Below are 14,719 nucleotides of genomic sequence, written 5' to 3'. Positions count from 1 at the left end.
CCGTGTATCTAATCTTATCCTGTGTGATACTGACTGCTGATCCGTGTATCTAATCCTCTCCTGTGTGATACTGTCTGCTGAGCCGTGTATCTAATCCTCTCCTGTGTGACACTGTCTGCTGAGCCGTGTATCTAATCCTCTCCTGTGTGATACTGTCTGCTGAGCTGTATCTAATCCCATCCTGTGTGATACTGACTGCTGAGCTGTGTATCTAATCTCATCCTGTGTGATACTGACTGCTGAGCTGTGTATCTAATCTCATCCTGTGTGATACTGACTGGTGAGCCGTGTATCTAATCTCATCCTGTGTGATACTGACTGCTGAGCCGTGTATCTAATCCTCTCCTGTGTGATACTGACTGGTGAGCTGTGTATCTAATCCTATCCTATGTGATACTGACTGCTGAGCTGTGTGTCTAATCCTATCCTGTGTGATACTGTCTGCTGAGCCGTGTATCTAATCCTCTCCTGTGTGATACTGACTGCTGAGCTGTGTATCTAATCCTATCCTATGTGATACTGACTGCTGAGCTGTGTATCTAATCCCATCCTGTGTGATACTGACTGCTGAGCTGTGTATCTAATCCTATCCTGTGTGATACTGACTGCTGAGCCGTGTATCTAATCCTACACTGTGTGATACTGTCTGCTGAGCCGTGTATCTAATCCTCTCCTGTGTGATACTGTCTGCTGAGCTGTATCTAATCCTATCCTGTGTGATACTGACTGCTGAGCTGTGTGTCTAATCCTATCCTGTGTGATACTGACTGCTGAGCTGTGTATCTAATCCTATCCTGTGTGATACTGACTGCTGAGCCGTGTATCTAATCCTATACTGTGTGATACTGTCTGCTGAGCCGTGTATCTAATCCTCTCCTGTGTGATACTGACTGCTGAGCTGTGTATCTAATCCTATCCTGTGTGATACTGTCTGCTGAGCTGTGTATCTAATCCTCTCCTGTGTGATACTGTCTGCTGAGCCGTGTATCTAATCCTCTCCTTTGTGATACTGACTGCTGAGCTGTGTATCTAATCCTCTCCTGTGTGATACTGACTGCTGAGCCGTGTATCTAATCCTATACTGTGTGATACTGACTGCTGAGCCGTGTATCTAATCCTCTCCTGTGTGATACTGTCTGCTGAGCTGTATCTAATCCTATCCTGTGTGATACTGTCTGCTGAGCCGTGTATCTAATCCTATCCTGTGTGATACTGACTGCTGAGCCGTGTATCTAATCCTATCCTGTGTGATACTGTCTGCTGAGCCGTGTATCTAATCCTATACTGTGTGATACTGACTGCTGAGCCGTGTATCTAATCCTCTCCTGTGTGATACTGACTGCTGAGCTGTATCTAATCCTATCCTGTGTGATACTGACTGCTGAGCTGTGTATCTAATCCCATCCTGTGTGATACTGACTGCTGAGCCGTGTATCTAATCCTCTCCTGTGTGATACTGTCTACTGAGCTGTGTATCTAATCCTATACTGTGTGATACTGTCTGCTGAGCCGTGTATCTAATCCTCTCCTGTGTGATACTGTCTACTGAGCTGTGTATCTAATCCTCTCCTGTGTGATACTGACTGCTGAGCTGTGTATCTAATCCTCTCCTGTGTGATACTGACTGCTGAGCCGTGTATCTATTCCTCTCCTGTGTGATACTGACTGCTGAGCCGTGTATCTAATCCTCTCCTGTGTGATACTGACTGCTGAGCCGTGTATCTAATCCTCTCCTGTGTGATACTGACTGCTGAGCTGTATCTAATCCTCTGTGTGATACTGACTGCTGAGCCGTGTATCTAATCCTCTCCTGTGTGATACTGACTGCTGAGCTGTGTATCTAATCCCATCCTGTGTGATACTGTCTACTGAGCTGTGTATCTAATCCTATACTGTGTGATACTGTCTGTTGAGCCGTGTATCTAATCCTATCCTATGTGATACTGACTGCTGAGCCGTGTATCTAATCCTATCCTGTGTGATACTGTCTGCTGAGCCGTGTATCTAATCCTCTCCTGTGTGATACTGACTGCTGAGCCGTGTATCTAATCCTCTCCCATGTGATACTGTCTGCTGAGCTGTGTATCTAATCCTATCCTGTGTGATACTGTCTGCTGAGCCGTGTATCTAATCCTATACTGTGTGATACTGACTGCTGAGCCGTGTATCTAATCCTCTCCTGTGTGATACTGACTGCTGAGCTGTATCTAATCCTATCCTGTGTGATACTGACTGCTGAGCTGTGTATCTAATCCCATCCTGTGTGATACTGACTGCTGAGCCGTGTATCTAATCCTCTCCTGTGTGATACTGTCTACTGAGCTGTGTATCTAATCCTATACTGTGTGATACTGTCTGCTGAGCCGTGTATCTAATCCTCTCCTGTGTGATACTGTCTACTGAGCTGTGTATCTAATCCTCTCCTGTGTGATACTGACTGCTGAGCTGTGTATCTAATCCTCTCCTGTGTGATACTGACTGCTGAGCCGTGTATCTATTCCTCTCCTGTGTGATACTGACTGCTGAGCCGTGTATCTAATCCTCTCCTGTGTGATACTGACTGCTGAGCCGTGTATCTAATCCTCTCCTGTGTGATACTGACTGCTGAGCTGTATCTAATCCTCTGTGTGATACTGACTGCTGAGCCGTGTATCTAATCCTCTCCTGTGTGATACTGACTGCTGAGCTGTGTATCTAATCCCATCCTGTGTGATACTGTCTACTGAGCTGTGTATCTAATCCTATACTGTGTGATACTGTCTGTTGAGCCGTGTATCTAATCCTATCCTATGTGATACTGACTGCTGAGCCGTGTATCTAATCCTATCCTGTGTGATACTGTCTGCTGAGCCGTGTATCTAATCCTCTCCTGTGTGATACTGACTGCTGAGCCGTGTATCTAATCCCATCCTGTGTGATCCTGTCGCGGAGTGTTGTGGCGGATCTCTCCATATTCCCACTCTGGCGCCGCTGTCACACAGATCTAACATCTCGTCGTCATCCTTACACCCGGGGCGTCTGCACTACAATCACCAGCATTCAGCCTTGTTACCTGTGGATAATGGTACTGTGTGGCTGAAGCAACCAATCAGGACTTCGCTTTCACTTCTTTAAAGCCTTGTTTCCCTATAGCAACCAATCGTAACTCTTCTTGCATGTTGCTCTTCATAGTAACCAATCACAGCTTAGCTTTCATGGTCAGACCTGCTCTGGGAAAGTGAAAGCTGAGCTCTAATTGGTTTCTGTGTATGCAGTGATGTGACATTGGGACGGTTGTCGTAGAAACAACTTGTGATTGCCCCCTGTCCGGCCACATCAGTTATGACCTTGCTTTGTGGTGGCGCCGTGCCACGGTCGGCTTTCTGTGGAGGTCACTGTGGAGACTCCGGAGCCTGGCGAGCACCCTGCGTCTGATCCCTGGAGCTCGTCAGACTTAATGACCCATAATTGTATGCCAGACCGTCATCCCATCCTTATCCCAGAGCCGGGAGCTTCAGCACCTTAAAGGGGCAGTCCAGGATTAGACAAAGATGGCCCTCACTGCCTGAACAACGCCTCTTTGGTCCACAGGCCGTGTGCGGAATTACAGCTCCAGTGACTGCCTCTCGTGCAGTGCTGCATATGGAAGAAGCAGCCATGTTGGTTTTGAATTCTGGACATCCCCTTTAAGAATGGATTTATACACGGCAGAAAAGTAACCGCAAACTGCGACTAATTCTGCTGCTAAAAATCATGTATTTCCTATTCACAATCTGGGGAGGCAGTTTTGCAGCAGTGCCTGAAAGCAGAGTGATAGGCGCATTAATAACGGCGGCCATATTGGCGTTTGCAGAAATTTTGACCAAAGAGGGGATTTTCCAGAGTGCGAGGGTTAAATAACGTCACTTCACCGACACTTCTCATCTGTCGTCCGGGGCTGCGGCCTTCTTATTTCCATATGTAAATACCTGCGAGGTCATGTGACGAGCGACAGGCGGCGGGTTAGGCCTAAACTCTCCACAATATGGCGTCGTCCTGCGCAGAAGCTCCATGCAGGGCGATCAAATGGCGGATTGTAGGATGTTTTCCACCAGTCTGCAGATGGTGAGCTGGGATACAATGGTCTGCAGGTGGCGAGCGGGGATGCGACAGTCTGCAGATGGCGAGCGGGGATGCGACAGTCTGCAGATGGCGAGCGGGCTATGTGATGGTCTGCAGATGGCGAGCGGGGATGCGACAGTCTGCAGATGGCGAGCTGGGCTACAATGGTCTGCAGATGGCGAGCGGGGATGCGACAGTCTGCAGATGGCGAGCGGGGATGCGACAGTCTGCAGATGGCGAGCGGGCTATGTGATGGTCTGCAGATGGCGAGCGGGGATGCGACAGTCTGCAGATGGCGAGCGGGGATGCGACAGTCTGCAGATGGCGAGCGGGGATGCGACTGTCTGCAGATGGCGAGCGGGGATGCGACAGTCTGCAGATGGTGAGCTGGGATACAATGGTCTGCAGGTGGCGAGCGGGGATGCGACGTTTGCGTATGGAGAGCGGGCATGTGATGGTCTGCAGATTGCAAGCAGGGATGCGTCAGTCTGCAGATGGCGAGCGGGGATGCGACAGTCTGCAGATGGCGAGCGGGGATGTGATGGTCTGCAGATGGCGAGCGGGGATGCGACGGTCTGCAGATGGCGAGCGGGGATGCGTCAGTCTGCAGATGGTGAGCAGGGATGCGTCAGTCTGCAGATGGCGAGCGGGCGATGCGACAGTCTGCAGATGGCGAGCGGGCGATGCGACAGTCTGCAGATGGCGAGCGGGCGATGCGACAGTCTGCAGATGGCGAGCGGGCGATGCGACAGTCTGCAGATGGTGAGCAGAGGATGTGACAGTCTGCAGATGGCGAGCGGGGGATGCGACAGTCTGCAGATGGCGAGCGGGCGATGCGTCAGTCTGCAGATGGCGAGCGGGCGATGCGACAGTCTGCAGATGGCGAGCGGGCGATGCGACAGTCTGCAGATGGTGAGCAGGGATGCGTCAGTCTGCAGATGGTGAGCAGGGATGCGTCAGTCTGCAGATGGTGAGCGGGGATGCGTCAGTCTGCAGATGGTGAGCAGGGATGCGTCAGTCTGCAGATGGTGAGCGGGCGATGCGTCAGTCTGCAGATGGCGAGCGGGCGATGCGACAGTCTGCAGATGGCGAGCGGGCGATGTGACAGTCTGCAGATGGCGAGCAGAGGATGTGACAGTCTGCAGATGGCGAGCGGGGGATGCGACAGTCTGCAGATGGCGAGCGGGGATGCGTCAGTCTGCAGATGGCGAGCGGGCGATGCGTCAGTCTGCAGATGGCGAGCGGGCGATGCGACAGTCTGCAGATGGCGAGCGGGCGATGCGACAGTCTGCAGATGAGCGGGCGATGCGACAGTCTGCAGATGGCGAGCGGGCGATGCGACAGTCTGCAGATGGTGAGCAGAGGATGTGACAGTCTGCAGATGGCGAGCGGGGGATGCGACAGTCTGCAGATGGCGAGCGGGGATGCTACGGTCTTCAGGACGTCTCCCACCCATCACCTGCGCTTGGTGCTCATGGCCGGGTGCTTTCCCAGTGACGGCTCCGCAGGTGGAGAGGTTTGTGTTGCAGTCGTTTGTTTACAGTAAGATCTGGTTGACAGAAATCACCCAAAACAAGTGTGTTGTGGGGCGAGGATCTCAGGTCGCTGTGTCCTTACAAGGACGCGGATGCGGCGCGGGTGACATGGTGCGGACCGGCCCGGGCTGGAAACTCCCAGTGTCCTCTGCTGCTTACATCTGGAGCTCAGGTGATGGGCCGCACCCGTCCAGGTCACCCTGCCCTTTGTTCATGAGGGAGCAGTGCCAGCCTTTAGCGGGCTCCACAGTATAGTGGAGGCTGCCACCCAGCGATCCCTACAAGAATAGCACGCCGGAAGCAACCTCATACAGGGATCCCTGCAGAGAATCTGTGCTGGCGGTCCCGGGGAGAATCTGTGCTGGCGGTCCCGGGGAAAATCTGTGCTGGCGGTCCCGGGGAAAATCTGTGCTGGCGGTCCCGGGGAGTATCTGTGCTGGCGGTCCCAGAGAGAATCTGTGCTGGCGGTCCCAGAGAGAATCTGTGCTGGCGGTCCCTGTGAGAATCTGTGCTGGCGGTCCCGGGGAGTATCTGTGCTGGCGGTCCCGGGGAGAATCTGTGCTGGCTGTCCCCGGGATAATCTGTGCAGGCCGTCCCCGGGATAATCTGTGCAGGCCGTCCCCGGGATAATCTGTGCTTGCGGTCCCCGGGATAATCTGTGCTGGCGGTCCCGGGGAGAATCTGTGCTGGCTGTCCCCGGGATAATCTGTGCTGGCGGTCCCCGGGATAATCTGTGCTGGCGGTCCCGGGGAGAATCTGTGCTGGCGGTCCCCGGGATAATCTGTGCTTGCGGTCCCGGGGAGTATCTGTGCTGGCGGTCCCAGGGAGAATCTGTGCTGTCGGTCCCGGGGAGAATCTGTGCTGTCGGTCCCGGGGAGAATCTGTGCTGTCGGTCCCGGGGAGAATCTGTGCTGTCGGTCCCGGGGAGAATCTGTGCTGTCGGTCCCGGGGAGAATCTGTGCTGGCGGTCCCCGGGGAGAATCTGTGCTGGCGGTCCCCGGGGAGAATCTGTGCTGTCGGTCCCGGGGAGAATCTGTGCTGGCGGTCCCCGGGATAATCTGTGCTTGCGGTCCCGGGGAGTATCTGTGCTGGCGGTCCCAGGGAGAATCTGTGCTGTCGGTCCCGGGGAGAATCTGTGCTGTCGGTCCCGGGGAGAATCTGTGCTGTCGGTCCCGGGGAGAATCTGTGCTGTCGGTCCCGGGGAGAATCTGTGCTGTCGGTCCCGGGGAGAATCTGTGCTGGCGGTCCCCGGGGAGAATCTGTGCTGGCGGTCCCCGGGGAGAATCTGTGCTGGCTGTCCCCGGGAGAATCTGTGCTGACGGTCCCCGGGAGAATCTGTGCTGGCGGTCCCCTGCGGAGAATCCTTGCCGGCGATCCCTGCAGTTGTCTGTGGTTATAATCACCGCTGACCTGTAATAACCGTCCTGTGTCCTCTTCTTGCAGGTTCCAGAAGCACGTGCACACCTACCGCATCCTGCCCGATGAGGAGGACCACCTGGCTGTGCAGGTATCTATCACACTGATAATGGGGATCTTCCATCACGTGTGCGGTATAAGCGCCTCCCGTCCCGCTATAAGCTCTGTACGACGTGGTTACATACAAGGGTCTAGTGGGTGGGTTCAATGAGAGGGGGTTTATGCCCCGCCCCCTGGACTCCTCGACGTGTCCATCATCAGGGAGGACCCCATTTTTGAGCTGGGTTTATATAAGCCTTGCATAAAGCTCTGCCGAGTAGACCCATCCGGTGGCGCGTGCCGGCCCTCATAGGGGTTAAATAAAAATACATGTCTCAAAATGCAATTTTGGGGGTCTCTGCATTTTTTATATATAGTAAACAATTGAGGCATCAGTACAAATGTCCGCGGATCCATTTTTCGTTACCTTTTTAATCCATTCCCTCCTCAAACAAGCGCTCGCACATCAGCGCAAAAAATGAGTTCTGGTTCCTGGGAGAAGAAAAAGAAAATCAACAAGGTAAATGTATAAAGGGGCCGCAGCTTTGGGGGCTGACATTCCTTGCTAATCCTCAGTGGAGCCGTTAGTATAAGACTGCTTGGGTCCGACTCACTGCTTCTGGAGGGGCCGCAGTGTCAGACCGACAAGAGCGCCAAATCCGGCGTCATCTACAGAGATTGGGACAAACCCTCAGCGAGCGCAGACTCTACAGCGAGCGCAGACTCTTCAGGGAGCGCAGACTCTTCAGGGAGCGCAGACTCTTCAGGGAGCGCAGACTCTTCAGGGAGCGCAGACTCTTCAGGGAGCGCAGACTCTTCAGGGAGCGCAGACTCTTCAGGGAGCGCAGACTCTTCAGGGAGCGCAGACTCTTCAGGGAGCGCAGACTCTTCAGGGAGCGCAGACTCTTCAGGGAGCGCAGACTCTTCAGGGAGCGCAGACTCTTCAGGGAGCGCAGACTCTTCAGGGAGCGCAGACTCTTCAGGGAGCGCAGACTCTTCAGGGAGCGCAGACTCTTCAGGGAGCGCAGACTCTTCAGGGAGCGCAGACTCTTCAGGGAGCGCAGACTCTTCAGGGAGCGCAGACTCTTCAGGGAGCGCAGACTCTTCAGGGAGCGCAGACTCTTCAGGGAGCGCAGACCCTCCTGGCTGATTGTCGGGGGCTCGGTGACAGCTGCTCCTGTGTTCTGTGCTGAACATCAGTCTAGACGAGCGAGCGGACAGCTGCACAAACAGGTGCCTGTACCCACCGCCGGGGGCAGAGCACTGCGTGTACTAATCTCCGGGGGGCATCGCTGTCCTTTATGTTATTGGGGGGACACATCGCTGTCCTCTGTATTATGGGGGGGACACATCGCTGACCTCCGTATTATGGGGGGACATCGCTGACCTCTGTATTATGGGGGGACATTGCTGACCTCTGTATTATGGGGGGGACATTGCTGACCTCTGTATTATGGGGGGGACATTGCTGACCTCTGTATTATGGGGGGGACATTGCTGACCTCTGTATTATGGGGGGGACATCGCTGATCTCTGTGTTATGGGGTGCTCCATGGGATGGGCTGGTTGTTGTTCTCTGGGGGTCTCGCTCCTCCGTGTATCACTCTTTTGCGGTCTCTTGATTTTCTCTCTCCTTTACTCCTCTGTCCCTCTCTCCACAGACGTCTCTGGGGGTCCAGGTGCGACGCTTCAAGACGCTGGGGGACCTGATCGCACTTTACCTGCAGCCCAATCAGGGGATGGTGTGCACCCTGCTGTACCCCGTGGAGCGAGAGAAGGAGAAGGACATCTTGGAGGACAGAGACTATTCTGGTCAGGGTGCTTCTTTACTTGGGAATGCTGGGACTTGTTCTAATTTTGCTGATTGTTACTATCTCTTTAATGCCTGGGATTTTTCTCATTTGTCGACAGCATTTAACAGGTTAAATCCTACTTATATCTATCTGATACAGAGAGGAGAGCGTCCATGGCAGACTCTGCAGAGAGGGGATCACACCGACGGTGTATAGGGTGGAGAGCGTCCATGGCAGACTCTGCAGAGAGGGGATCACATCGGCGGTGTATAGGGAGGACAGCGTCCATGGCAGACTCTGCAGGGAGGGGTTCACACTGGCGGTGCATAGGGAGGAGAGCATCCATGGCAGACTCTGCAGAGAGGGGATCACACCGACGGTGTATAGGGTGGAGAGCGTCCATGGCAGACTCTGCAGAGAGGGGATCACACTGACGGTGTATAGGGTGGAGAGCGTCCATGGCAGACTCTGCAGAGAGGGGATCACATCGACGGTGTATAGGGAGGACAGCGTCCATGGCAGACTCTGCAGGGAGGGGATCACACTGGCGGTGCATAGGGAGGAGAGCGTCCATGGCAGACTCTGCATAGAGGGGATCACACTGGCGGTGTATGAGTGTATAGGGTGGAGAGCGTCCATGGCAGACTCTGCAGAGAGGGGATCACACCGGCGGTGTATGAGTGTATAGGGAGGAGAGCGTCCATGGCAAACTCTGCAGGGAGGGGATCACATCGGCGGTGTATAGGGAGGACAGCGTCCATGGCAGACTCTGCATGGAGGGGATCACACTGGCGGTGCATAGGGAGGAGAGCGTCCATGGCAGACTCTGCAGGGAGGGGATCACACTGACAGTGTGTAGGGTGGAGAGCATCCATGGCAGACTCTGCAGAGAGGGGATCACATCGGCGGTGTATAGGGAGGACAGCGTCCATGGCAGACTCTGCAGGGAGGGGTTCACACTGGCGGTGCATAGGGAGGAGAGCATCCATGGCAGACTCTACAGAGAGGGGATCACACCGACGGTGTATAGGGTGGAGAGCGTCCATGGCAGACTCTGCAGAGAGGGGATCACACCGACGGTGTATGAGTGTATAGGGAGGAGAGCGTCCATGGCAAACTCTGCAGGGAGGGGATCACATCGGCGGTGTATAGGGAGGACAGCGTCCATGGCAGACTCTGCATGGAGGGGATCACACTGGCGGTGCATAGGGAGGAGAGCATCCATGGCAGACTCTGCAGAGAGGGGATCACACGGGTGGTGTATGAGTGTATAGGGTGGAGAGTATCCATGACAGACTCTGCAGGGAGGGGATCACACCGGCGGTGTATGAGTGCTTAGGGAGGAGAGCGTCCATGGCAGACTCTGCAGGGAGGGGATCACACCGGCGGTGTATGAGTGTATAGGGAGGAGAGCGTCCATGGCAGACTCTGCAGGGAGGGGATCATACCGGCGGTGTATGAGTGTACAGGGAGGATAGCGTCCATGGCAGACTCTGCAGGGAGGGGATCATACCGGCGGTGTATGAGTGTACAGGGAGGAGAGCGTCCATGGCAAACTCTGCAGGGAGGGGATCACATCGGCGGTGTATAGGGAGGACAGCGTCCATGGCAGACTCTGCATGGAGGGGATCACACTGGCGGTGCATAGGGAGGAGAGCATCCATGGCAGACTCTGCAGGGAGGGGATCACACCGGCGGGGTATGAGTGCATAGGGAGGAGAGCATCCATGGCAGACTCTGCAGAGAGGGGATCACACGGGTGGTGTATGAGTGTATAGGGTGGAGAGTATCCATGACAGACTCTGCAGGGAGGGGATCACACCGGCGGTGTATGAGTGCTTAGGGAGGAGAGCGTCCATGGCAGACTCTGCAGGGAGGGGATCACACCGGCGGTGTATGAGTGTATAGGGAGGAGAGCGTCCATGGCAGACTCTGCAGGGAGGGGATCATACCGGCGGTGTATGAGTGTACAGGGAGGATAGCGTCCATGGCAGACTCTGCAGGGAGGGGATCATACCGGCGGTGTATGAGTGTACAGGGAGGATAGCGTCCATGGCAGACTCTGCAGGGAGGGGATCACACCGGCGGTGTATGAGTGTATAGGGAGGAGAGCGTCCATGGCAGACTCTGCAGGGAGGGGATCATACCGGCGGTGTATGAGTGTATAGGGAGGAGAGCGTCCATGGCAGACTCTGCAGGGAGGGGATCATACCGGCGGTGTATGAGTGTACAGGGAGGATAGCGTCCATGGCAGACTCTGCAGGGAGGGGATCACACCGGCGGTGTATGAGTGTATAGGGAGGAGAGCGTCCATGGCAGACTCTGCAGGGAGGGGATCACACCGGCGGTGTATGAGTGTATAGGGAGGAGAGCGTCCATGGCAGACTCTGCAGGGAGGGGATCATACCGGCGGTGTATGAGTGTATAGGGAGGAGAGCGTCCATGGCAGACTCTGCAGGGAGGGGATCATACCGGCGGTGTATGAGTGTACAGGGAGGATAGCGTCCATGGCAGACTCTGCAGGGAGGGGATCACACCGGCGGTGTATGAGTGTATAGGGAGGAGAGCGTCCATGGCAGACTCTGCAGGGAGGGGATCATACCGGCGGTGTATGAGTGTATAGGAAGGAGAGCACCTGGGTAATTTTGCTCCGGGTCTGCAGTCTGATATCCTGGATATAAATGCTGACGATTAAAGGAATTTTCCTGTATCTGATTTGTCTGTTTTCATTGTGTTTCAGATGGGGAGGATGAGAAGCCTCCTCTGCCGCCTCGCTCGGCCTCCGCTAGTTTTTCTGGAGGGTCTTTGGTGCCGAACTGTGGAGACATCAGTCCGTCCGAGAGGTAAGAAAGCCAAGAAGAAGGTCTGCGGCTGATGGCAGGATCTTTCCATGTCTGGGCTTGGTGTATCTACTTCTGGGGAAGCTGGGTGACCACCAATATGGCCGCTCTTCTGATCCTTTCCAGCTCCAGTAACGGGCTGAGCACCGTGTCCCACGATTACCTGAAGGGCAGCTACGCTCTCGACCTGGAAGCTGTGAAGTCCGGAGCCAGCAGCCTGCCGCACCTCAACAAGACGCTGGTCCACTCCTGCAAGCGGCTGCACGGGTAAGAAGACCACCAAAGAGGTGTCCTCCTGCTCCGGACCCTCACAGCTTGTGCTTATTATTCACTTTACACTAGTTAGTGGCTTTTTGGCAATTTAGGCTAAAAGTACGGCTGCTACAAATAATCTACAATAATCACTAATGCTTGCTGTCAGTGAATGGAGAAACTCTTCTCTGCATCCAGATGCCCTGCAGATCTTTCTCCTCTCACAGCTGAGGGTTTGTTACTGTTTCCAGTATAAACCATGAGACCTTGTATCTTGGTGATGTAACTTCCATTCACTGACAGCAGTCGGGGATCCTGACAACGAGCAGATTGTTTTCATGACATGATGCCGGGGATGTTGCTTGTAAAACTCTATTCAGTCTTGTCTATGAAATGTCACTGCCCCTGCAGGCCTGCTGTTCTGCCACCGCCAAACCCCTCCAATACTTCACCTGGTGCCCCGGATGTTCTGTGTACCCCGCCCTGATTTATCTTCTGTTTTATCCGTAATCTCATCAGTTTATTGTTTTTGCCTTTAAGGGAAGTTGATAAAGTTTTATCCGGACTGGAAATTCTGTCCAAGATTTTCGACCAACAGAGCTCGCCCATGGTGGCCAAGATTGTGCAGCAGGTGGGAAGGTGGAGGAGAGACTGCAGTGTGCTGACAGATGTATACTCATATCATATATATACACATACATTATATATATACACATATATAATATATATACACACAAAATATTTATATATACACACATAATATATATACATACATACGATATAAATACACATATAGACACATATATACACATATATAATATATACACACACACAAAATATTTATATATACACACATAATATATATACATACATACGATATAAATACACATATAGACACATATATACACATACATTATATATATACACACACAAAATATTTATATATACACACATAATATATATACATACATACGATATAAATACACATATAGACACATATATAATATATACACACACACAAAATATTTATATATACACACATAATATATATACATACATACGATATAAATACACATATAGACACATATATAATATATACACACACACAAAATATTTATATATACACACATAATATATATACATACATATGATATAAATACACATATAGATACATATATACACATATATATTATATATGTGTGTGTGTATATATGTATGTATATATATATATTTCACACAATCACAAAATGCAGTTTATAAATGAAGGGAAAAAGAAACCCAAACCTCCAGGACCCTGTGTGAGAAAGTGGTTGCCTCTAAGCCTAATAATCGGTTGGGCCCTTAGCAGCAACAACTGCAGTCAAGCGCTTGCGATAACTGGCAATGAGTCTTTATAACGCTCTGGAGGAATTTTGGCCGCTTATCTTTGCAGGATTGTTGTAATTCAGCCACATGGGAGGTTTCTGAGCATGAACCGCCTTTTTAAGGTCTTTACATCATCTCAGAGTGAGGTCAGGACTTTGACTAGGCCACTCCAGAGTTTTAATTTGGTTTTTTTTTTAAGCCTTTTAGAGGTGGACTTGCTGATGTGTTTTGGATCATTGTCCTGCTGCATAACCCAAGTGTTCTTCAGCTGGAGGTCATAAACAGATGACCGGATATTCTCCTTTAGAATTTTTTGGTAGACAGCAGAATTTATGGTTCCATTTACCACAGCAAGTTTTCCAGGTCATGAAGCAGCAAAACAGCCCCAGACCATCACGCTATCACCACTATATTTTACTGTTGGTATGATGTTCCTTTTCCAAAATTCTGTGCTACATCTACGCCAGATATAATGGGACATACACCTTCGAAAAAGTTAAACTTCTGTCTCGTCAATCCTCAGAGACGAGCTTTTTTGCTCAGCACTGATTTTCATCTTGTAACTCTGCCATGCCGGCCATTTTTGTCCAGTCTCTTTCTTACGGCGGAATCATGAACACTGCCCTTAACAAGTGAGGCCTGCAGTTCTTTGGATGTTGTGGTGTGGTCTTTTGTGACTTCTTGGATGAGTCGTTGCTGTGCTCTTGGGGTAATTTTTGTTGGCTAGCCACTCCTGGGAGGGTTCACCTTACTTCCATGTTTTCACTATTTGTGGGTAATGGCTCTCACTGTGGTTCGCTGGAGTCCCAAAGCTTTAGAAATGTCTTCATAACCTTTACCAGACTGATAGATCTCATTTGTTCCAGAATTTCTTTGTATTGCGGCATGATATCTAGCTGTTGAGGACCTTTTGGTCTAATTCACTTTGTCAGGCAGGTCCTATCTAAGTGATTTCCTGATTGAGAATAGGTGTGGCAGTAATCAGGCCCTTGTGTGGCTAGGGAATGTGAACTCAGCTTCCCAAAGATGTGGTAAACCACAGTTCATTTATGTTATAAGGGGGAGGGGGTAATTATTTTTTCACACAGGACCCTGTAGGTTTGGACTTCTTTTTCCAAAAACTATCTTTGTCTAATATTTACATTTGTTGTTCTGAAACATTTAACCCCTTTCTGACATTGGGTGTAACAGTTCGCACATGTTGGATAACCCCTGTTTGGTGCGGGCTCCGGCGCTGAGCCTGCACCTTTCCAGGCACATGACAGCTGATCTATAAAGCTGACATGTGCCCGCAACATCTGTGGGTGGAATCACAATCCACCCGCGGCTGTTAACTAGTTAAATGCCGTTGTCAATCTGACAGCCGCATCTAATTCGCGCTTACAGGAAGTGCGGCACT

The 14,719-nt window shown here is 52.0% G+C and overlaps 1 protein-coding gene across 3 annotated transcripts in view; it reads left to right on the top strand.

Moving 5' to 3' along the window:
- INPPL1 (inositol polyphosphate phosphatase like 1) overlaps positions 1-14,719 on the top strand; it is a 54,113-nt gene that overhangs the window by 11,740 nt on the left and 27,654 nt on the right. Inside the window, exons 1-6 of one of the 3 annotated variants that reach the window (XM_077298868.1) lie at positions 3,913-4,083; positions 7,059-7,122; positions 8,732-8,882; positions 11,604-11,706; positions 11,830-11,970; positions 12,496-12,586. In XM_077298868.1, coding sequence (XP_077154983.1) covers positions 4,004-4,083; positions 7,059-7,122; positions 8,732-8,882; positions 11,604-11,706; positions 11,830-11,970; positions 12,496-12,586 — 630 coding nt within the window. In that variant the 5' untranslated portion in view covers positions 3,913-4,003. Of the gene's footprint in view, positions 1-3,912; positions 4,084-5,489; positions 5,597-7,058; positions 7,123-8,731; positions 8,883-11,603; positions 11,707-11,829; positions 11,971-12,495; positions 12,587-14,719 lie in introns of those variants that run through there. The other 2 variants (XM_077298867.1, XM_077298866.1) reach the window with 2 other exon arrangements.

The sequence above is a fragment of the Ranitomeya variabilis genome, chromosome 3, assembly GCF_051348905.1.
Source record: "Ranitomeya variabilis isolate aRanVar5 chromosome 3, aRanVar5.hap1, whole genome shotgun sequence".
Taxonomy (NCBI): Eukaryota; Metazoa; Chordata; class Amphibia; order Anura; family Dendrobatidae; genus Ranitomeya; species Ranitomeya variabilis.
The sequence above is the reverse complement of the archived record's forward strand: the minus strand, read 5'-3'. Positions and strand labels throughout refer to the sequence as shown.